Source organism: Cheilinus undulatus, linkage group 11 (assembly GCF_018320785.1).
Source record: "Cheilinus undulatus linkage group 11, ASM1832078v1, whole genome shotgun sequence".
In the NCBI taxonomy this organism is placed as follows: Eukaryota; Metazoa; Chordata; class Actinopteri; order Labriformes; family Labridae; genus Cheilinus; species Cheilinus undulatus.
In genome coordinates, this window is record NC_054875.1 from 21,060,015 (window position 1) to 21,084,250 (window position 24,236).

The 24,236-nt window shown below is 39.9% G+C and overlaps 1 protein-coding gene across 3 annotated transcripts in view; it reads left to right on the top strand.

The window, feature by feature from the left end:
- The window catches only part of pex14 (peroxisomal biogenesis factor 14), a 76,330-nt gene extending 52,485 nt beyond the window's left edge, over positions 1–23,845 (top strand). For 2 of the 3 annotated variants that reach the window (XM_041800195.1, XM_041800197.1), the window contains 4 exons: positions 3,667–3,764; positions 16,048–16,139; positions 21,678–22,125; positions 23,473–23,845. In XM_041800195.1, the coding sequence (XP_041656129.1) occupies positions 3,667–3,764; positions 16,048–16,139; positions 21,678–22,125; positions 23,473–23,496 (662 nt within the window). In that variant the 3' untranslated portion in view covers positions 23,497–23,845. Of the gene's footprint in view, positions 1–3,666; positions 3,765–16,047; positions 16,140–21,677 lie in introns of all 3 variants that reach the window. The other variant, XM_041800196.1, reaches the window with a different exon arrangement.
- Positions 23,846–24,236: the final 391 nt, after the last annotated feature.

The window sequence follows — 24,236 nt, forward strand, 5'->3', positions numbered from 1 at the left end:
TTTGAAATTGCTTGTTTACTGTCAGGCTCGGGCTCAATTAATTACGTTTCGCTGAAAAGCTCTTAACCTCGGAATATTAATGAGGAGTTGGGAAATGACAACTTTTCTCCCCCCACCCCACCCATCTTCTCTTGCTGCCCCCCCCTCCATCCGTCTCCTCCTGCACCAACCTCACCCCAATCCGAACCTCCACCACCATCATCATCATCCACCCTCTTCCCCGTAGGTGGCGAGAAAGTTCATTTTAATTTTCTGTGCGCGGATGTGTGTTTGTGTGTGTGCAGGATATGCGTGCAGCATGGCACTGTGTGGCGTCTGGGCTCAGCACTGGCCCTAGCGTGATTAAGTGCACAGTGACAGGTGCGGCTCCCATGTTGGACAGGTGAGGAATCTCAACCTGGCTGTCAGACATGGAGAGAGAGAGAAGCAAGGAGAGAGATGCTTTCCTAGCTCTTTGTCAGTGTAATTAAAAATCCAGGGAGGCGTAAATGAGAGAGACACTCTCAGAAAGTTTGGTCTCGTTAGCAGTAGTGTCGAACTGGAGGGTGTTTTTCACCATAAAGGTACCAGTCCCTGTTAAAGATAGTAGGCATGGTAGAAATGCAGTGACCTTTTTTCCCGTGCTAATATAAAATCACACTCTAGTTATTAATCGAGCTTTAAAATATATTAAGATTATTTGAAGAAACGAAGTAACAAGTATCCAATCTGGCTTTGAAAGCACTAAAAAGTGCAATTTTGGTTACTGCAAAACTGCAAAGCTTTGGTGGCTTTTTATATCATAAAGGCCACATTTCATTGTCATGAGCTGACTGCAGTACACATTTTCTGTATATAAATAATAATAATAATTATAATATCTTGAATTTATATAGCGCTTTTCAAGAAACCCAAGAATGCTTTACAAGAACACATAAGACATGGACAATGGATTTATCTAAGCAATATATTGTTTAATTGTTCCTTAATCTAAATTTATCTTATGTGTTTCCAAGTTTGGTTCAAAAGCACCTTAAAATTGTTCCTTGAGAGACAATCTGCATCCAGAAGTTATTCTTCATAGCTATAACTCAAAACTGTATCCTGAATACAGCCACATAACCTAGAATACAACCAACCTTTGTCTGATTGTCCCTGCATCTACAGAAATAAAGCAAATTAAACGTTTGAGTTTACAGCACCTGTCACAGACAAAGTGTACATGAAAAAATTGCTGTTATCATTTCATCCTGCCACACCCATGCTGTTGTTTTCAGGCTGGCTAAGGTAGATTGAGGACAGCAATTGTGTGAGATCGCGTGCAAGGTGCGCCACTCTGAATCTGATTAACAAATATATGCTCTTTTATGGTCATTTTCTCCCAACTATGCAAACACATTTCCTCTGGCTATTCCACTGCCAGTTCTTGCTCGACTTATCAGTTTTTGGAGATTTGCCAGCTTGTAAACCCTGTTTTGTTTGTCAGTGAAGGCGGGATTTCACAGTAAGAGGCCTCCTGTGTTGAGCAGGGAGTAGGTAAGACTTCAGTTAAATAAAAGAAAAAATAAAAAAACTCTGGTCCTATCTGCAGCCAGTGTGGGGAACTAATTTGCTATGACTGCACTAGCCAAGCTGCTATTGTAGTTAATGACTGTTGTAGTTAACAGTTGGGGAGAGGGGTTGCAATTACACTGAGTGTTGTCTGCCTCTGCTTTCCCTTTGTCTTGCTCTCCCTCTTTCTCCCTTTCCTCACTGCACTGAGTAATAGTGACCGACTGCGTCGCTGCTGCCAATTGCTTGAACCCCCTTTTGTTAAAGTTCATGTATTTCTCTAGTGCCGGGCCCAATGAGGTGATGTATCCTTTTGAATGGGGACCACATTAGTCTCTCTCACCAGCCTGAGCTCGAGAGTAGGGGCCTTGACTCCCATTATGATTTTCCTACAACTTCACACAGACAATTAATGAATGGATCTTGGAACTACTTCAGCGCGCCCAGGCTGTAATGGAATTGTGCGGCTGTTTGGGCTCTCTTTGTCAGTGGGAGCCATATTGGTGACCAGCTGGCCATTAAAGACAGAGACAGGCCTGGACATATGTAGTGTACATTATTTCGAGGTATTTACTGAATAATTTACTGAATACACAATGTGAACCCTCCTCGAGGCAGCTGCAAGCCTCACACATCATCTTGTCTCAAATTCTCCCTCTCTCTCTGTCACACACACAAAGCAGCCACAGCCTCCTTCTGATTCATGCCGAGCCAAAGTCACTGGCTTCATTATTCTTGGCTTCATATCTGTGATAACTGAGGATATAAAGTTCATTTTTTGTCTGAATAGTACAAAGAAGTAAACTTTGTGGAGACACATGAAAAGAGTGGGACTGTTTGGCTGAAGTGGCTGAGAGCGGTGCCAGTGGTAATTCAGGAGGCACAGCATTACAGCTGGCAGACTGACCCACACATCTGGATAAGCTGTTTTGTGGTGGAATCAGAGACTAATACGGCAGCTCTTGGTTTAGCATGCACACCCTGTCATAGTAACACCTTTTTAAGCAGGGATGGACACAGTATTTTAGTTTTATTGCCATCATCAAAAAAAGGCTGGTTCCACACAGAATAACAAACTGAGTACCATATTCAAACTGTTCGCACAATGGTCTTTTTTCCCCAACCACCAATCCTGCTCAAACTCGTATCCCGAAGGATTCTGCAGCATGAAAAGATCAAACATTTCAGCACCCCACCTATATTGATACAACCCCACCCATTTAAACACAGGTGTCACTACAAGATATTAGCTTTCTTTGAAAGATCAAATATTTTGTCTGTGTTGTTTTTTCAAAAGAAACAGCCTCCAAAGCTAGGCTCTGTCTTTTGTCCTGGTCTGGGTTAATACGAGAGGAGGCTTCTTTACATCCCGTCCAGTCGACTGCAGCTCAGGCTTTTAACCATTGGCCTGACAACCTCAGCAGCAGACCACCACAATATCTGTTGATGTTAATCCTATTAGGCTTGATTTAACACTTTACACGCCCATGATTTATATGAATGTTTATTGGTTTTCTGTAATATAATCAGCTCGGGGAAACTTAATGCATTGTTTGGTAATACACGCGTGACTGGAAGCAGGGGGCAACAAACTGCGCCCGGTGTTATTTGAAATCATACACCCTCGTCCAACACCAACACTTGAACTAATTCAATCTTCAAAGTCAATGGAAAAAGAACAATATTTATTAGGATTAGGGGGGACATTTTGTCTGGCAGCCTCCTCCCAAATGAGAGCCTTGTTTTTTCCTTTGTTGATCGTTTGAGGATTTAAGATGCATTAGAAGGTAGTGTCTGGGTGGATAATGGAAGGTTAGAGACTGTTATTTGATTTAAGTTCAGGCACTAGAGATTAATATCTCCATCCTATGTGCCCTCCCTTCCCACCCTCTACCCCCAGTGCCTCGTACAAAAAAGCTGCGACTTAAGTTACCGGGTTTTTGCTTTGATTACAATTCCTAGAGGACGGCTTTGATCAGTGACACAAGTCGAGTCTCATCACTTCTGTCATCGTCTCTCGAGAGAAAATCTTTACTTTTGTGGCACCAAAACAGCCTTATCACACAATCTAATGATTTTGATCATGTTTATTAGAAGTGCTGAATCTACTATGTCTTCCTCTGCTTGTTTCCACAGTCAGTCAGCTGCAGCAGACCCTGGCCTCCGTTCAGGAGCTGCTCATCCAGCAGCAGCAGAAAATCCAAGAGCTCTCGCAGGAACTTGCTGCAGCTGAGGTAGTCACCCTCTCATCAGTAACATAAGGCCTTTCACTTGCTACAAGAAAAGGATCTCAATTTGCAAGAAACTCTGTGTTTATCCATCAAAAATCTGAGATTTACCTTTTTATGGCATTAAATCCTTCTAAGTATAAAAAAAACACTGACAAGTCTGGAATTGTTTAAAATATGTAAAATAAGATGTTTATCTAGATTTGTCAGGAGAATGAGACCTAAAATATGTTTTTGTTTTAGCAAGGGCTTCTCCTTTTTATCACATTAATGATGGTGAAGAGTAGCACATCAGTGGTGGTCCTGACCGGTCTTGAAAATTCCAAGTCCTGCCAGTCCAAGGCCGAGACAAGACGTGTAAAAATGCTCTTGATTCCAAGACAAGACCAAGAAATTCAAAATGTGGTCATGAGACCAAGAACTTTCTTGAGTACTATAACACCAATACACAGCTACAACAGCCTGGCGCCTCCTCCTCATGCTGGTCACCAGCCTGGTCACACACTACTGTGGGATGGCATCCAATTCTTCGACCAGCATTTGTTGCAAGTCAGCCAACGTGGTTGTGTTGGTCACTCTGGCACAAACGGTACGCCCAAGCTGATCCCACAAGTGTTCAATTTGGTTTAGAGTTTTGCCACAGACTGTTGTGGGAGTTGTGGGATTGCCATTGGTTGTAGAATCTCATCTCTCTGCATTGAGATTGCTTCCAGTGATGATAATCAGGCACCTGATTGTCAGCAACTGGGAGTATCAGAAGCTTAAAACAAGAGTCTGTAGCAAAATATCAAACCAATGCCAATGCCACACAGCAAAATATCTACATACTCAGCTCTGCTGCTCATCCTACAAATGCATGTTCATTAAAAATGGGGCATCATTTAAATGGAAAAAAAGGCTTTCCAACAGTACAAGATTTATTCTCAAGTAGCATTGTTACAACAATGAAATAATCTACCAAACTCAAATGTCCTAAATTTTTGTGCCAAGTTTAGTTTGATCATGATTAGAATGGTTTGCCACTTCCAAAGCTCTGTCACTATATTCAAGATGAATGTTTTCAAGTAGCGATAGACAGGCAGTAACTTCGAAATTTTAGAATAGGCTAGTAAACATAAAGTTTCAAGTCAAATTTCTCAGATTGATGAGGACAGGGAAGACATTTCTCGAGGCCTTTGGGTGCTAAAATCTCATGCGTTTCCCCTGAGTCATAACTACCTAAGACGGACAGTCTTATTATACTGTATATCATCAGATAACAAGCTGCAGGAGAGAACAGTGCATCTCATCATGGGACCATAATCTTTAACCATATTGTCGTTCCTCTTTGCCTTGATTTTTATAGACAGTGTTCATAATCTACTCAGAATTGTAAGTGTTTAGGTGAATCAGGCTGAATGATTGTTCTAAAAACTTATGTGCAGAGATGAAATGTTGCTTGCCTCTTATAGCACCGCTCATAAATTGCTTTATGATCTCTGGGCTCTAAAAAAGTGCCTTGGAAGAGACAATCTGAGACAATGTTTTATGTCCACAGCTTGTTAAGCACATGGTTTCACTGTAGCATCTGGATATCGCAGGAAAACATATGTGGACACATCTGCTTTGACACAAAGAGGAAGAAAAATGTGGATCTCTTTCTCAGACGAGATTCATCAAAAACTAAAGACTCATGGCTCATTTTGCGCTGTTCTAAGATCCCAGCTGCACAAACTGTGCGTAGTAGAAAGGAACGGTGGCTTCAATCAGCTCGGGGGAGCAATGGTCTGATTTGACCTCACACTAGTTTGATACCAAACTGTTCAAGGTTTTTTGTTAGGCTCACTTTAAACAATGAGTTCCCTCCACCATTAAGGGCAAGGGATGTTTTTTCATTTCCTTTGTCATTTCTGAATCACAGATTGAATTAAAAAGTGTCTACTTCATTTGCTATGAGTGCCTCGTTGGACAGGGGTAGTGTATAAAAAGTATAATTCACATCAAAACACCCATTAAACAAATCATAAACTCTGCTTTATGGCTATAGTGTTGATCTTAAATTTTCCCTGTGAGTCGGCACAAGACCCTCTGTTGTTCCAGGCCATGAGGGAAATTGGGAAATTGTTTTCAGGTCCAGGATATTTGATGAGAAACACATGTCGGAGCTGGTGAGCTACTTATCATTCACCGTTTGCGGCTTGCGGGGTTTGCATCACCACGCTGCTCAAAGTGCGCCACACTTAGCAATTATACCTCTCAACGCGGAAATGTGTCTTTAACCCAAAACACATGGAGACTTCTGTTTCCTCATCTGCTAAGTAAACATTTCTCCTAGTTTGGAAACCGCTCAATTGCGGAGTGTGTTTGCTGTCCCAAAACTGGGGACCTCATTCTGAAAGTGAGTTTAGACTGACTGACACAGAGCACTCGCTGATGCTGCAGTTTTCCTTACTTAAAAGCCTGAGACGGATCCTTTCTTTTCTCCTTTTTTTCTCATGACTCTTAGAAGACATGCTGCTGTATTCTAGCACTGGTGTTCAGAATAGATTTGCCTGAGGGTGATTAATCCCTGATGTTAAACAGCCAAGTCTATTTCTGCCTTATTATCATTACAAATCTGCATGTTAACTGTGTTTACCCCGCTGTCTCAACTCACTGATCGTTCTCTTTATTAGTGGATACTACATTGAAGATTAGAAAACCGCCTCCTTGCTCGCGCGAGACGAACTGCCAGTGGGAAAGTGCATAAATAGAGTGAAATCAATTGCACTGTACCAGTGTTTCCACTCAAAAACACTCCTCTGGGGACTTCCTTTTGAAACTAATTCCATCATAAATATACATGCGTTACAAGAAAACACACTGTCTGCCGGCGGAGTAACTGTGAATTAATTTGCCTTCAGACACTCTTAAACAAGGCTTGTTAAAGATCTTATCTCGTTGCTAATGGTCCACAGGCATTTATCTTCATTTAGCCAGATGCATTGCCGTCATTGGGTGCTGCTAGACTTGATAGTCTTTTTTTTCTTTGCTTGTAAATATATATATTTTAAAGCACTTATTTAACTGGCAGAAAGAGGCCAACCCCTTTAGCACCAAGGCACCCACCAGAGACGTATTAGTTATAAAGCTTTAAGATCAGTTAAAACAAACAGTGCGGTATTTACACAGAAAGAAAAGCATTCAGCCAGCACCAGCCGTTGATAGTAAAATGGGTGATATCTCCTTTATAGGTTGAGATGTGTTAGATTGCCTCTGATTTGTGAGTATATTTGGGTTTTTGCTGTTTTGTTTTTTTTTGTCTTTGATGGTTCAGTGTGAAATGTTAAGAGAGACTTACTTTTGGTACTTTTTAGGTCACAGAGAGCCCTTTGAAACTACAAATAATGTATGATAATGATGGATTGAACAAAAACAGATGAGAGCAAAAAGAGACATCTACACTTTAAATGATCATCTGTGGTCCAATTTTGTAAAAAATAAAAAATTTTAAAAATCGTATTTTTGGCATATTAAAGTGCATTGCCAACTGTGAGGCCTTCTATAGAGGGGTTTATGCTTTTTCAGATCATGTCCAATCAATTTATTTTACCACAGGTGGACTCCAATGGAGATATAGAAACATCCCAGCAAAGACTGAGATACATATGAGGAACCTGAGCTGAATCTTAGGTATTTTTACAAAGGGTCTGAATACCTACATCAGTGACATATTTCAGTGTTTCATTTTTCATAAATTTGCAAACATTTCTAAAATTCAGTCTTTGTTGGCCAATCCATCTGTTTTACAAGGTTTATGTCATTCAGACCAATCAGTGTCATTTGAGGAGAAGGAGGCAGAAGCTATGGGTGGGGTTAGGTTACTAGCAGTTTGCAACAGCAAGTGTGGTGATTAGTTCAGATGTAGCTACAACATAGCAGCAGTTTTATCACAACTGGACAAAATTTCTGGATGAAATAAAGAGTTAAAAAAAAAAACACTAAAAACTTCTCATGGTAGAATAGATGTTTTTCGCTCTTCTGCCAACCTGCTTTGGCATGAGTTTGAGAGTTACGTGGTGGAAGTTAGTGAGTGGTTGTATACAATAGCTGCTAGTGGAGTGATTAGCTCAGACAAAGCTGTAGCGGATGTTTTATCAGAACTAGACCACATTCCTTTATTAAAACAAGAGCAAAGAGCCACACTGAAAGCTATTTATGACAGAAAAGATGGCTTCACTCTTCTCCTGTGCTGCTTCGACATGGGTTTGCGATCGTTATGTGTGGGGTAACCAATAGCTGCTGCTACAGCTGTTAGCTCGGGTGTAGTTGTAGGAAAGTGGTACTTTAATCGTAAGTGACCCACATTTTCTTTTAAAACAAGTATTAAGAGTCACACCAGAAGCTTGTCTTGACAGAGAAGATGTTTCTGCACGTCTTCCGCCCAACCTTGGCAAGAATTTTCTTCACAGACGAGCTTCACATAAGTCCCTTCACCAAAGTTCATTACTTAACAAAGAAAACCCTTTCCCATTTCATGCTGTCAGCAATGGCACCACATGGAAGAGAAATATCACAAGACCTGAGGAAAAAATAATTTCCTTACACCAGAAAGGTGAAGGCTACAAGAAGATAAGCAAAGCTGTAACTATCAGTAAGAAAACTGTAGCAAAGGTGATACAAAATTTTAAAAAAGATGGAGCTACAACCATCTCATTGAGACATCCAGGCCATCCAAGGAAGTTAAAGCCTCGACAGGAGCAGTTGAAGAAATTCGCCATGCAAGTTCACTGCAGTTAGTTAAAAAAGTAGTAAGCCAAACTGGGATGACACAATACAGCATAGACTGCAGAGGAATGGCATGAATGGGTGTTGTCCACAAAGGAAGCCTATCCTAAAGCCCATGCACACAAAAGCCCGCCTAGGATTTGCCAGGGCCCGTGCCGAAAAAGATGAAGACTACTGGAACTCTAGACGAGACCAAGATAAATGTTTTTGGAACTGATGGCTTCAACACTCTGTGGTGTCACAAAGGTGAGGAGTTCAAAGAAAAATGCATGGCGCCTACAGTGAAACATGGTGGCAGTGTCCTCTGGTGGGGCTGCATAAGTGCTGCTGGTGTTGGAAGCTGCATTTCATTGATTGTATCATGAATTCACAGATGTACTGTTCCGTACTGAAGAAGAAGATGCTACCATCACTCTGTGCCCTGGGTCATCATGCACTTTTCCAACATGACAATGATCCAAAACACACATCTAAGGCCACTGTTACATTTCTGAAGAAGAACAGGGTGAAAGTGATTCAGTGGCCAAGTATGTCTCCTGATTTGAACCCAATCGAACACCAGTGGGGAATTCTGAAGAGGCAAGCTGAGCATCACTCTCCGTCCATCATCCCGGCTCTATAAGCGTTCATCCTTGAAGAATGGAAAAAGATAGATGTTGCAACATGTCACAAACTTGTTCATTCTATGTCTAGAAGACTTGGTGCTGTTCTTAAAAATCATGGAGATCATACAAAATACTAGATGCAGTAGTTTTTGTTGTGGGGTGTATTCATTTTTGCATCAACTAATTTAAGTAAAACTGAAGATTTTGATCGAAGTTGTTCTTATATTATTAAACTTACTTTGATGTTATGAGTCAAACAAATGTTCAATAAAACTCAGTTTTGTCAAAATTCTGAAAGTTGTTCTTGCGGTCATTGAGATATTGTTTAAATTTTACTTTTCAAAGGGGGTGTACTCATTTATGCTGAGCACTGTATATGAAACAGTCTATCTGGCATGCCAGGTTAGTGTTGATATGTTTTGCAGCAAACAAACATAGAAACACCAACAAACACAAAAAGCAATTTAATAAATAAAGCACATTCACAATGTCTCTGGCAAAAAAGCAAGACTTTTGGTTATAGTATAACCATACCTGTTTGCAAAATGTAGCACAGTTGCGCAGTGGAGGTCATTTTGCATTGCAAAGTCGATAATTAACTGAGTCTGCAGTGCGGTGCTCTATAACCAGGGAGCTGGATGTCTCCTCTTTATGAAAGCATTTTTGTAATCAAAGGTGCTAAATCACTGCAGATGTTATTTTGATCAGCAGTTGTTAAAACATCACATCTTAAACATATACCATCTATTGGATATGTGTCAGCACTTCAGGGGGAGGCTTTTTAAGTCAGCCGTGTTTCATTCAATCTCTTTAGTCACTGATACCCCCTCCAGTCAGCCTTCACATAAGCAGCTAGTGCACTTAACTCAAGATTCTTACACAATGTGTGTGTACACACTCCCATAATGTATCTCAAAGCTGAAATTCAGTCCTGGCCCAACATTTAATTAGGTTTTGTCAGACTTAATAAGACATATGTCAGTGGTAGTGTTGTGTGACAAGTCTTGATGTGAGATATTATATGGTACTGCTTTGTGGATAATGCGTTCATTGTATATAGCCGGCAGTTAACTATTCTACTCTAAAGGGTTTTTCTCACAATAAGTGATACAAGTCTTATGAAACACTCACATTTTAGTCATTTTGTGCAATTTGCATTTTTGTTAAGTTGATTCACTGGCTCTGAATCTTTTTGCTCAGCCCATAGAGCAATTAATTTTTTTCCATGTAAAATGAGAGAGAAGGAGAATCCAGCCTTATTATACGGGTGCCTTAGGGAGGGGAGGGATTAAGATGGTTCTAATGAGGTGACTGCTGTAATAAGAGTGTCTTCAGCTGGCCTCCAATGCATCACTACTAAAACACTACTCCTTATCAGCGAGGTTTAGGAGTCGATAAGAGCTGTTAAAAAAAATAACACCTTCCCTCCTCGCCTCCTTTTTCGGTCTCCCATCACTTCTCCTCCTCTGCCTCCCTCCTTCCACTGTAAATGAGTCTGATCCCTTTCAGATGTGATTCAATTAATTTCTCTTAGATTTAATTACAAGCGAAAGAGTCCAAGTTATCCCTCTCCCCTTGGTAGGGGGTCCACGCTTCCTAACAAGCTTCCTCTGGTGAGTCAGTTGAGTCTTAATTACAGTTTTTACTTTTCTTTAATCCCACTTTTCCTCTTGTCTTTTTCCTACTCTCCCTCTGGCCCATTCAGTCTGCTCTCTTCTAATTTACTTGTTAGTGCTTTTACATAGAGTTGGACTTTGAAATGGAGGTATTTCAAGCTGCAACCTCTAGTGCTGTAATGTGAAGCCAGCACAGAAATGCAAAAAAAACTGCAGTTCACTGAGTGTCCAAAAGAGGCTGGTTCCAAAAGTCCCAGAACTCCCAATAACGCTCATGTTTAAAATGCCAATTTGATAGCAGGAATAAACATGTTTATAACCTGGGATAAAAAATAAATTTAGCCCTAGAAGCTCATGTATTTATCTGTGCTAATTGTAGGGAAGCTAACTTTTTTTAATATATTTTTGGGCTTTGTACTCCTTAGACAATGGATGGAGACAAAATCAAGGATGACAGGGCGGGGGAGAGAAATGCAGGAAAAGAGCCAAGGCAGGACTTGAACCTAGGACACCCACGTTCATGGGGCTGCTAGGTCATCTGCACCACGGAAGATACATTTTTTATAGCGTAGCTGTTTTTATGATATTAAGGATAAGATTTATGCATATACGGTATTTGTACAATTAAATTCAGACAGAGGTAACTCACAGGTGAACATGGGGTAGATGTTTGCCTGGAGGCTAAAGGCCTGCTTCAGCTCTGCCTCTTTTTTCTGATGCTATGTTCACCAAGGTTATTTTAAAGCACTTTTCACATTTGATTAGTAATACCTGGGATCCTCTGATAAATTGTGAATTACCCCTTGACATCAGTGTTTGGTGTGGTGCATTTGCACGGGATAAGTGAAGTCTGTAATATACTCAAATTTACAGACATTTCTGAATGAAAACAACACAGCATGGCTGTAGCAATGAAAGCACAGTAATTTTTTATTTCTAAATCAAGGCTGACATTTTATACAGATATACTAGTGGTATGAGACCACTGTCAAAGGGTTGGTTTTAGAGGGGGTTGTTAACTGCTCATTGCCAAACCTTTGAAGGGTTGAAATCTGGAAACCCTAAGTCAAAACAGCATGGGAGGGGTTTGGGATCACAAGTTTTTATTTGTTTTTATTTTGCAAAAATACTTCACTTTAGTTTAGTTTTTTATTTGTTTTAGTGTCTTAGGTTTTTTTTTTATTCATGTCAGGGCTGAGTGAATATCAAACATTTTTTAAAAACATATTCAAACAGGCTACTCTTCACTTATCATTTATTTATTTAAAGATGATGTTTGAATACAACTCCAGACATCAAACTGCCACTGTTTGAAGTCGTGACCAATCAATTCGGGCAATTTTACACTGCCCAGACTTTAATGTACAGTTGAAACCAGAAGTTTACATACACCATATAAAAAGGCACATAAACTTTTTTTTCTCACCGTCTAACATTAAATCAGATTAAACTTTTCCTATTTTTGGTCAGTTAGGATTACCAAAATTATTTCTATTTGCTAAATGCCAGGATAATGAGAAAAGGATTTTTTTAGACAATTTTTATGACTTTCTTCAAAGTCAGAAGTTTACATACACTAAGATTACTATGCCTTTAAACAATTTGGGAAAGCCCAGATGATGATGTCATGTCTTTGGAAGCCTCTGATAGGTTTATTGACAACATTTGAGTTAATTAGAGGCACACCTGTGGATGTATTTTAAGGCACACCTGAAACACACTGCTTCTTTGTGTAACATCATGGGAAAATCAAAAGAAATCAGCCAAGATATCAGGAAGAGAATTGTGGACTTGCACAAGTCTGGTTCATCCTTGGGTGCAATTTCCAGATGCCTAAAGGTGCCACGTTCATCTGTTCAAACAATTATATGCAAGTATAAACACCATGGGAATGTCCAGCCATCATACCGCTCAGGAAGGAGACGGGTTCTGTGTCCCAGAGAAGAACGTGCTTTGGTCTGAAAAGTGCATCTCAACCCAAGAACAAAAGCAAAAGACCTTGTGAAGATGCTGGCTGAAGCTGGTAAGAGTGTGTCATTATCAACAGTCAAACGAGTCCTGTACCGACATGGGCTGAAAGGCCACTCTCCCAGAAGAAGCCATTACTCCAAAAGAAACATAAAAAAGCCAGATTACAGTTTGCAAATGCACACAGGGACAAAGACCTTAATTTTTGGAGATATGTTCTGTGGTCTGACGAAACTAAAATTGAACTTTTTGGCTATAATGACCATCGTTACATTTGGAGAAAAAAGGGGGAAGCTTGCAAGCCTAAGAACACCATCCCAACTGTGAAACATGGGGGTGGCAGCATCATGTTGTGGGGTTGTTTTGCTGCAGGAGGGACCGGTGCACTTCACAAAATAGATGGCATCATGAGGAAGGAACATTATGTGGAAATACTGAAGCAACATCTCAAGACATCAGCCAGGAAGTTAAAGCTTGGGTGCAAATGGGTTTTCCAAATGGACAATGACTCTAAGCATACTGCCAAACTGGTTACAAGGTGGCTTGAGGATAACAAAGTCAATGTTTTGGGGTGGCCATCACAAAGCCCTGATCTCAATCCCATTGAAAATTTATGAGCAGAGCTGAAAAGGCATGTGCGAGCAAGGCGGCCTACAAACTTGGCTCAGTTACACCAGTTCTGCCAGGAGGAATGGGCCAAAATTCCTGCAAACTATTGTGAGAAGCTTGTGGAAGCATATCCGAAACGTTTGACCCAAGTCATACAGTTTAAAGGCAATGCTACCAAATACTAATGAAATGTATGTAAACTTCTGACTCTCAAGAAAATGATAAAAAATTGTCTAAAAAAATTATCTGTCTCATTATTCTGGCATTTAGCAAATAGAAATAATTTTGGTAATCCTAATTGACCAAAAACATGAAAAGTTTAATCTGATTTAATGTTAGACGGTGAGAAAAAAAAGTTTATGTGCCTTTTTATATAGTGTATGTAAACTTCTGGTTTCAACTGTAGGTACCAGTCAGTATGGTTGTGTCAGAAACTAAATCTAAGGATATTTTGTCTTTATTTCTATTTTATTGTAGTTAGTTTTGTAAGCACATAACACAGCTATGGTGAGTTTTTGTTTTTTAGTAAAGCTTAGTTTTTATTTAGTTTCAGTTAGCTAAAATGATTTTTAAGTTTTTGTTTTATTTAATTAGTTTTAGTTATCTATTATAACCTTACTTGACTCTGACAGGGCTTTTAGATCAGTCATGGAAGTCTTTCCATTTTATCTATGTGTCATTTTGGACTTGGAGAAAGCTAAGACCACGTCCCATTAACATACCGTCAGGGCATACTGTAGGAGTAAAGAGTTCTATTCTTTATCCAGAATTTGTTCCTGTAGTGTGAGCCATGTCTATCTTTTTAAATGTATTTTCAGTGGACATTTGATTTACAAAGGTTGCTTCTTTTCTTGGTCCAGTCAAGGGTCATGGGTAAAATACATTATGAGAAGGATGTAAGGAGAAATGTCAAATTATCTGTAATGCTGACATTTCACCTTTGTGTTTGAAAATGCAGAGCCACCTATAGTTATGAACTTAAGTAATACAAGAGGTAGAATGAGTTTCCTATTTAAGGGGCTGTGAGTAAGTTTCTCGTGCTCTGTCATTGTAAAGTTGGAGTAGAGTCGCTGTTCCTTTTCACGAAAAAAGGTGATTTGGGCAGCTAATTAGGATGCCTTCTGAGCTCCTCCCTTCAGGGACTTTCCAGGCACTATAGAAGAGAGGAGAGATTATTGAGTATGTCCAGAACATGCTGGAGGAATTCTGAATCTCATCTGGCCTGGAAATGCCCCAGGGAACCCCCAGGAGGAGTTGGTTGCAGGGGGTTGATTTGAGATCATTTCATAGAAATGTCTGCATAGCCTTGCTCACTTCCTGACAGTGTGACTCATCCCTACTGAGAGGAAGAGAATAATATGTTTATCTGTATCTTTAATCCACATTTGTGTGTGAACCGAAAAAAAACATCCAAAACTGAAACGTGTCTCAGTGTTATTTTATGGTCTTTGATGCTGTAGGTATTACTGATGTGCGGAAAAGGTTTTGATTGATCGACAGGTGTCACTTCACTGAGGTGACCAGTGCATGATGGGTTACTTGCTGAGCCAGATTATCTGATCCAGGATCAGTAAGGTGTTGTCTAGTAACTATAGAAAAGTGATGTAAAAATACAGGACAAGGGGCTCCCGTTCTGGACAAACACATTTAGCTCAGAATATGGGACATCATGACTAAGAAGGGACAGTTGACAACCCTAGTGTAGATACATCTTTTATGTTATCATCCTTTTAGGTTGAAACAAGTACAGATAGTTGTCTTCAATTGTAGGGAGTAAAAGTAGAAAGTCATCATAAAAATAAATACTCAAGTAAAGTAAAGATACCTGAAAAATCTACCTGAGTACAGTACTTACTTCCCCTTCTCTGACAATCTGACGTGTGCATACAATAATGATTGAGAAATTTTAAATCAACACTACAATGTAAATCAAAAACATGTAATCTGCAATAAACAACTATCCATATTTACTTTTAACGTTGGAAAATTTGTTGGAGCTCTTTAATTTAAACAGAAGCCCATGTTGAAGCTCTAAGATTTTTGTAAATTTTCATCAGATGCTGTCCAGTTTTGTTTGACTTTTGCTTTGTAATGTGTTTTCACTTTAAACTTGCCATTTTACAGCTCTCTCTGTCAAAGTCCTGCCTATTCCTAAAAAAGTGCTGCAGGGACAGATTTTGGCAGCAATTTGCTATTCAAATACCCTGTAGCATTTCATGCCACACCGGTTTGTGCGATAACACATGCCTTTGATAAAAGACAAAAAGAACAAAACAAAGTGCTAAGCTATGGTCTGCCTTCATGAATGTGGCTATTGTTCGAGACAGAGTCATTATCCAAAACTGGGGACACTGGCCTAACCTTTTAGATAGTATGGAAAAATATGTAAAAACTGCTTGATTCACACTCACTAGACTCTCTGAGCAGTCGGGCCATAAAGGTGGCTGTAGACGGCTCGTTTGTCCTTCCTGCACTCATCACCAGCAGTTGGCAGTTTTCAGGTTGTTATGGTGATGGATGACCTGACTACACAGAAAACACTTGGCTTTTTGAATTTGCATTTACCATATTTGTTTACCTTGTAGCCTATGTCGATTTTTAACAAAGCCTTCCTTTTTTGTCTGATATTGTTCTGACAAAGGCCTTTTTTGACTTCATGTGTGCTACCCAACATGTGACCTGAATGGTGTTGCATGTCTGTCAGTGACGGTTGTGTATTTGTCACACTTGTGTTTTTTTCTATAGGCATCATCTTCAACCAACCGCATACTGGACAACCAATCAGTGGCTGAGCTGAAGGCTGAGATTGTCTCTTTGAAGGGCTTACTGCTCAGCAGGTAACAAAGTCAGCAGACCTTCTAACATAAAACAACTTGTGTGTGTTTCTGTTTAAGGGCAGATGACTCACTCAGAACATCAACATGCAGTTACAAAGGTTGAATTATTGTGTTATTCCAACTAAAACTGGGTTTTTAAATGTATGTAAGAGCAAATATTAAGCATACTGAGCACTAAAAAAAACAAACTTTACAGTCTGAACTGAGGGATGCAAAGCTGGTCATCCAGCCTATCGGAGCCATCGGGGAGGGCCTTTGTAACAGAGGTGACCAGTGGGGATTTCCATTACAAGAAGCAGCTCGGCTCAACTTAGTTTGAGTCAGCATGGCAGCCCAGCACAGCACGGGATTTGCTTCTCCACCACAACCAAACAACCCGTTTTAGGGCGCTTCTAGAGCTGATGACCAATGTTTTAGCCCTCCTTGATCACATCCACAGTCTGATCTCTACATCTCTGATCTGATTGACTTAACATCATTTTAGAGCAAAAAAACAAACCATAAACTGAAAGCGCTGCTCTTTTCCCCTTCTCTCTCTCTCACTTTGTACAATCAATAAGCAAACAATGATTCACACTTATCAAAAAGTGAGAAATTTCCTACATAGGAGTTAAAAATAGTCTTCTGATGGTCAATTTATGGATCTCTAGATATCAGAAAACAAACACAATAATATTTTGGATTGGGCAATAAGAATGGCATGCTTTACCAGACACCAGTTAATAAATTAAAGACTGTCTCTATCACGGGCTAGAATTTATTTGTCTATCAGAAGGGGAAAGGGTCAAACTTTTAATATTAGCAGGGCTGGCTCGCTTTGGCCCCGCTCTAGAACAGGACCGTTCTTGGCGTGGCAAAACTGGTGATGGAGAAGTAAATCAGCTCGGCTTGGTTTGGCTTGGAGCAGCCAAAAGTCATAGTGGAAAAGCCTCTGAAGAACCCAATGGTTTTCCTTCTGTAACTTTGCCCCGTCTCAACACGGGATCTGTGAAGCTCAGTCAGAGTAACCATCAGGTTCTTGGTCACTTCCCTAAGGCCCTTCTCTCCCGATGGCTTGGTTTGGCCGGGCTAGCAGGTTTTGGAAGATTCCTGGTTGTGCGAAACTTCTTCCATTTATTTTACAACAGGTGGACTCCAATGAAGGTGTAGAAACATCTCAGCAAAGATCCAGAAAAAGCATCTGAGCTAAATTGTTTAAGTTGTCTTGCCTAAGTGTTTTTGCAAAGGGTCTGAATACTATCTCAATGTGATATTTCCACTTTAAATTTTAATAAATGTGCAAAAATGTATAAAATTCTGTTTTCACTTTGTCATTATGGGGTACTGAATTTAGATTTGTGAGAATAAAAATGATTTTTTTGACTGTAGCAACAGGCTGAAACACAACAAAACTGAAAAAATTTAAGGAGGTCTGAATACTTTCTGAGTGCAGTGTATGTTTGTGTATTTGTCACAGGCTGCCTAACAATACATGCTGTCTTAGACAAACAGTTAACATATTAAACATGTTTTCTTATGTGTGACTATTACGGTATAAACATCTACTTGCCATGTGGTGTGTGCTAGTCCTCTGAAATTAACCCATCAAATGGGAAATCTACCCATTTGACACTTGGCTGTAGTTTGTGTCAGACCCTGGACTTGCTATTTGCGATCTTCCTTGGTGAATAGTTTCACATCCAATTAAAGGGGAATCCTAACTGTTTACTCAACTAGTCTGAAGCCAGGAAAATACCCAGACAACAGTCAAGTTTATGTGAAAGTGATTTACTGAATTGTATTTTTGTATTTTATTTATTGGTTTATAGCAGGGACAGATGCAGTATACACAGAGAACTGAACCACAGTTTTCCATGTACTACACCACAGCATTTGTAGCTAATGCTAATTTCCACTGCCTGAGAGGGAATCATATAAAACATACAGAAGCATGCTTACATGAATCATTCAATGCTCTACTTTTGATTATCTCCATATTTTCCATGCTTGCATGTGTACAATTCATATCTCATGTGCAGAGGTTTATTTTCACGTATGTTCAAGCTAGGGCTGTCGCGATATACCAGTATCGACTGTAATCGTGGTATTAAAAAATACAATTTCAATATCATGATAAAAATGTGAATATGATAATATCGTGTAAATGATCCAGTGCTACTCCAGCGCTGTCATGAGCCCTGAACATTTTTAATAAGTCCATCAATGTAACAGATCATCAACTCCTGCACTCCTCTAACTTCTGTGCCCCTTGTTCATGAAACTGTCAAGCCTCACTTCGCCGCTCTCTCTCTCTCTCTCTCTCTCTCTCTCTCTCTCTCTCTCTCTCCATGCACGTCCCCGGCATACGCACACTGGGAGCCCAACTAGACGTCGAGAGAAAAAAAAGTTTTCTTTTTCCTCATTCACACAGCTCTTAACGGACAGGATGTAGAGATAGAGCCCTGCGTTGGACAGCTAACACCCTACCTGCCCATTCCCCCTGATTTCCTGATCATTAACACCTGCTGGTGCGTGTGTGTCATCTCTCCCTCCCACCTGCACCCACAACATGCGCGTATAATTCCTCCTAAAGTCTGACCATTCACGTAAAACACAGAATGACAGAAGCTGCATTCAGGTTAAGAAATTATAATATTGCGTTCACTTAAGCACTGCCCTTGACAAATAAGGTTTTTTCACTGTTCTAAACCAAGTTTTCTCACTGAATGAAGCACGAAAGAAAAGTCTCACATCCTCGTCAGCTACAACGCTCCAAAAACATCGGCAGCTGGCAGCCTGGACTAATTTAACTGGACAATATTGATAAGAGTAACATCAGGGTGATATTTACAGACTACATCCTTTGTTTTTTAAGCCGTAGGTGGAATTATTTTCCTGATCATTGTTTGCGAGTGCCAAAGAGCACAGCACTCGGTCAGCTCTCTCTGAGAGTTCGTTTTTACTCTGTTTGCCCCTCTCTGTTCCTGTCCTTGTCTGTAAATTAAATGCTTTATGAAAAGAGGCCAATTTGGATAGAAGGAATTTCCCCTCTAATAACAGTATTATGGCTCAGTATCTCTGTGCCAGTGTCCCTTCCTGTGCGTCATGAGGCGCATCACTCAATACTCTGGCTATATGTGACTTCAATTCGACATAGCTGAGTAAAATATCTAATCTTTTAAAAGAAAATGTTTTAATGACATTTGAGGACATATCTTTAACATATGATAATCCAAGGAAATACTTCTTTAAATACTTACAACTGAGAAGTTTCATATATTAAATGAAAAATCAATCACTAAATATCCCAGCTCTTATTAACCTGACACGCCAGATGGATTTGTTTCACACATCAATCCGGGAAAAACCTTCAATAAATGTTTGGGAAAGGGCAGAGCCAAAAAAAACAAAACTTTGAGCGTGATTGGAAGAATGTCGTGTCCGTCACATCTTTATGGACTAATCAGAGAAACAAAACACGTGATGTCGTCACTGCTACCGAGGTGCACGTGCGCAGCTACCGAGGAATAAACTCCATATAGAACTGCATAACGCGAAACATGGCGACTGTAGACAGTACACGACTTTTGTCGGTTATGAAAAGAAAACAACTCACTGTTGTTCTTTGTTCTTCTTTTAACAAAGAAATTTTGTCAAGTTCTGATAAAACTGGCGCTTTAGCAGCATCCACACTAATCTCTTCCATCATAACAGCACTGGCCTCTTGTTGATTCTTGCTTATGTCATGACTCTGCTTTGCCCAAAAGTACTGCCCCTCATTGCTAAATGGTCCTGTCACTTTCTAACCGGGCCCAAATGGTTCAGATGGGAGCTTTGCAAGATGCATTCGCCAGTGATAACATGGAATGGCTGTATCCATCTGCTTTGCAAGGTTAAGCTCTTTTAGTCTTAGAAGAAATTATGATCAAGGATTGCAAAAGCAATGGTTTGATTTCATTAATACACAGGGGGCTTACGTCTGGCCCAAACGTGAGACATGGAGGTTAAACTTGAAAGTGAACATTGAAAATAATGAATGGAACAAGATCTGCGAGAAGGCTCAAACAACAACTGCCAATACCAAATTAAAACTTCTTCAATATAATTGACTAATGCACACTTATATAACCCCTGTTAAATTACATAAATATAACATTAATATAACAGACACATGTTTCAAATGCAGAGATTTTCAAGGAACATTTATACATTGTATTTGGGAATGTGTCGAAATCCAAACATTTTGGAGGGAAGTGATAAAATAAAGATCATTTTATCTGTAAATATTCCATGAGGACCTAAAATGATATTGTTGCATCAGTCAAGGGAAAAGAATATAAGTTCATAGAAAAAAGAATAAAAACTCTAAAAGGTAACTCAGGGAAAAGATAAGATAAGACAATAAAACACTTAAGGAGAACTTGGTAAAATCTGATAAAACAAGAGGATAAATTGCTGAAAGATCATTCTGAAGGTAGAACTGAATCAGATAGAACCTACATCAATTAAACAGATTAAGCTGAGGATATTAAATTCAGGTAAAAGTCAAATTAAAAAGGTAGGTCTGGAGTTTGCATTTAAAAGCATTATTATTAGGTGTGGCCCACAGGTCTTCCAGTACCTGTGGTGATGGGTTTCCTCTCTCTAGCACTCACAAATAGAGCCAATTCAAAGAAATGTAAAATACATAGAAGGTAGTTACATGCAAAACTGGGAAGAAAAAAAAAATACACATGAATATTGAACCGTAGACACCGCACCAAATGGTTCAATATTATATTGAGAATTATCCTTTGTATACACCACTGATCTCCCCAAGCTTTATTCCTCAATCTAGTCAGGCACAGTCAGACCAATTTGCATGCATGATTACGTATCAGTGTCTATAATGAAGCCTGAAGTAAGAGTGTACATCAGAAAAGCGGCGAGAACGAAAATTGCCTCAGAACTGTCTAGTTGAGCATGTTTTGTTCCTCTCGTACATTCTAATCAGTAATAATCCCTTTGTCATTTGCTTTCTTGACTTCCTCCTGACTCTCACAATGAGTTTTGTGGCGAAGGCTTGAATCACAAAATAAAAGCTTAGTATCACCATCTGTCTCCAAACGTGTTCCCTTCCTGTTCAAATGATCCAAATCATCTCCAAACTCTTTTTTTAAACCGTCAAGATGTGCTGATCACATTACGATTCAACATTGTCTTTTTGATCTTTAAAGCTGCAGTGGATGTAATTAAAAAGAAAAAAAAATCTTAGAGCTTCTTTTCCAGGTGTGATGAACATCTGGCTGTTTGGTGGGAAAAGCCATTTTCTCACTTGTAATTATGAGAAATACTCAGGGTGCTTTGTGTGAGTCTGCATGCTAAAATCTGAACTACTGTTAAGGATATGATTTTATTGAACACCTGATTTAGGAAGCTTTGCATTGTTTTGTGGTCTCAGTTTACCCATTTCTTGATGATTAAATAAAGCTCTTTTGATTATTGTGGGATGTTAATCAGGTTGTGATCAGATCTCTTCTTCTTCTCTTCTGTCCATCTAACCCCACCCTGACTCCACAGGAAACAGTTCCCGTCCACTCCTGCTGTTCCTAAGATCCCCTCGTGGCAGATTCCATTAAAACCACCTTCAGCATCCACGTCCCCCTCTGTCAATCACACTAACAGCAGCAGCGACATCTCTCCGGTCAGCAACGAGTCAGCCAACTCCTCCCCTGTTAAAGATGGTCAGCTCAGCCCACAGGATGCGCTAGGAGGGCCTGATGGAGCAAACGGTATCAATGGAGACGTTGGCACTGGAGGTCTCACAGCCATGGACCTGAAGGACCAGGTCCGCATGGAGGTGCAGGGGGAGGAGGAGCAGAAGGAGGAAAGGCAGGAGGATGCGAGTAATGCAGATGAGGAGGAGGAGGACTGTCTACAGACAGAAGATCGTCGAGGTGGGGACGGACAGATTAACGAACAGGTGGACAAACTGAGGAGGCCCGAGGGTGCCAGCAACGAGAGCGAGGTGGATTAGACGACAGCACAAAAACACTCTCCTAACACAGCTCCTCCTCTCAGCACACAGCTTTGTTTCATTCTGCTGGAAATCACTGTTTGTTTTTATTTTTCAAATTAATCTCAACTGTCTGTTTCCACTCGTTTCTGTAACATGTTAATCTTTAGCAAAATGCAGAGCAAATGTGCAGGTGAGAGGATGCAAAACTGACAAATATTGGATTGTCAAGTTGACGCACAGCTTGGTTTACTTTTCATCATGCAAACTAAATGACTGCGTGCCCAGCCAATTACCATGTTGTGACATTTCTTTGAAAGGAGAAATGATGAGGAATAGTCAAATCAGCAAGACTTAAAAAGGCTTTCTTCAGTAATAACTGTGTGTGACTTCCTACTTTTAATTTTCATGATTTGATCAGATACTTCACAGCTTTGCCTTGGCGTCCTTTTGGCTCTGATACAGACCACAGAGGCGGGGCTGCACAGACTCTCTGTACAGTGCAGCTGTAGGTCAAGAGTCATATGTTGGCACTTGAGTCTCAAAGTTACCGTGAGCGTCCAGAAAAGCATTAGCAGAGTTTGTCTCACTGTTGATGGCAATCGGAGAGGACAAGCTCTTCCAGGGCTGGAGCTTTTAGCCTCTTTTATGTGTCCTTTCGCATTGGTGTCAGTCTGTCAATAATTCACAAGGCCAGCAGGGTGGCATTTGGGTGAAATAAAAGCCCTGAAATTCGAGATTAGACTGTGATGACGGGCTTTGTTCCACTCCGGTGTCAGAGTGCTCATACACTCAAAGGAGGGGAAGATAAATGTTTTTCCCCCGCTTTCCTTTTTCACTGAGGGCTGAATTGTGTATCTCTGCACTCATGAGTGTTTGTGTGTGTTTGTGTGAGGCAGGCATGAAAAAACTCAGACTGTCTGCTGAGCTGTATCTGTGTCTCCAGCAGGGCAGCTGATTTGGTTTGTGAAGTATGTTAATAATCAAATGATCAACAAATAACAGATGTATTAGTTCATGCAGCTTGAAATGTCAAGGAGGCTAAAAGCGGAAATCTAATACAGAAAGCCCAGTTGCATTGTATTATTTTCTGTGACAAACCCTCCGGTCCAAATTATGTAGGGCCTCCTACAGTGAGTAATCTTTACAGAAAACTGCGACAATATTTTGTAATTAAGCTGCAGTAAGACGTCGATGGCTGCCACAGATGGAAGTGGCAAAACTCGTGTCTTTTTTTCTCTCTCTCTCTTTCTCTCTCTTTGTGGAGGTGGATGGGGAAGTAGAAAAAAATGCCCCATGATTGAAAAGGAAAGTAATAAATGAATACTTGACTTATTGAATTACTCACTCTTTCTCCAGTTAACAGAAGAGAAGAGTCCATGAGTGAGAAGAAGGGATCGAGCCGTTTCCATCTGCATCACTCTACCTTCGAATGAAAAGGTAGAGAGGAAAAGTACACATTTCTGTGTGGCTCCGGTCCAAATGTGCTGATTCCGTTATTTGTGATGGTGATGAAATTGTTGGTAAAATGCTAAATGACATTACAACAACAATGCAGTAAGCTGTGTATTTTTAATTTAAAATAGATACATTTGTATGGATTTATAAGATTGTTAAGAGAAGTAACTTAACTGATGCTTCTGTAGTGATTGGTCTTCAGTGTAAACTTCTGATTGCTGTCTGAATCTGAACCAAAATTGTACATATGTGAAATAAATCTGGTTTACCTCCAGCTCTTTCTACTCAGATTTTTATTCTGCATTTCTTATATTCATAATATGTAACTGCAGGATTCAAAGGGTCCCTTTTGTAAATCATGATGTTGTTCAATGTATCTTAGATAGAATTACACTGTTATAAATAATCTTGAAGGAATAAAATTCAATTAAATACACACATTACAAAGACTTGGTCCTCCAAGTAAAGTTAGTCTTCATTATAAATGATGATGTGATTTTAGGTCAATCTAAACACCTCCCAGTTAGGGCTTGAAAATATGTTTAGTTTATAAATGTGTCAATATATTGTCAGTATTGTTTATGTTGATGGCTATTTGAAAAATACATGCCAAGCCTAATGTTCAGTAAAAACCTGTTAACCACAGTATAATCTGTCTGAAATGT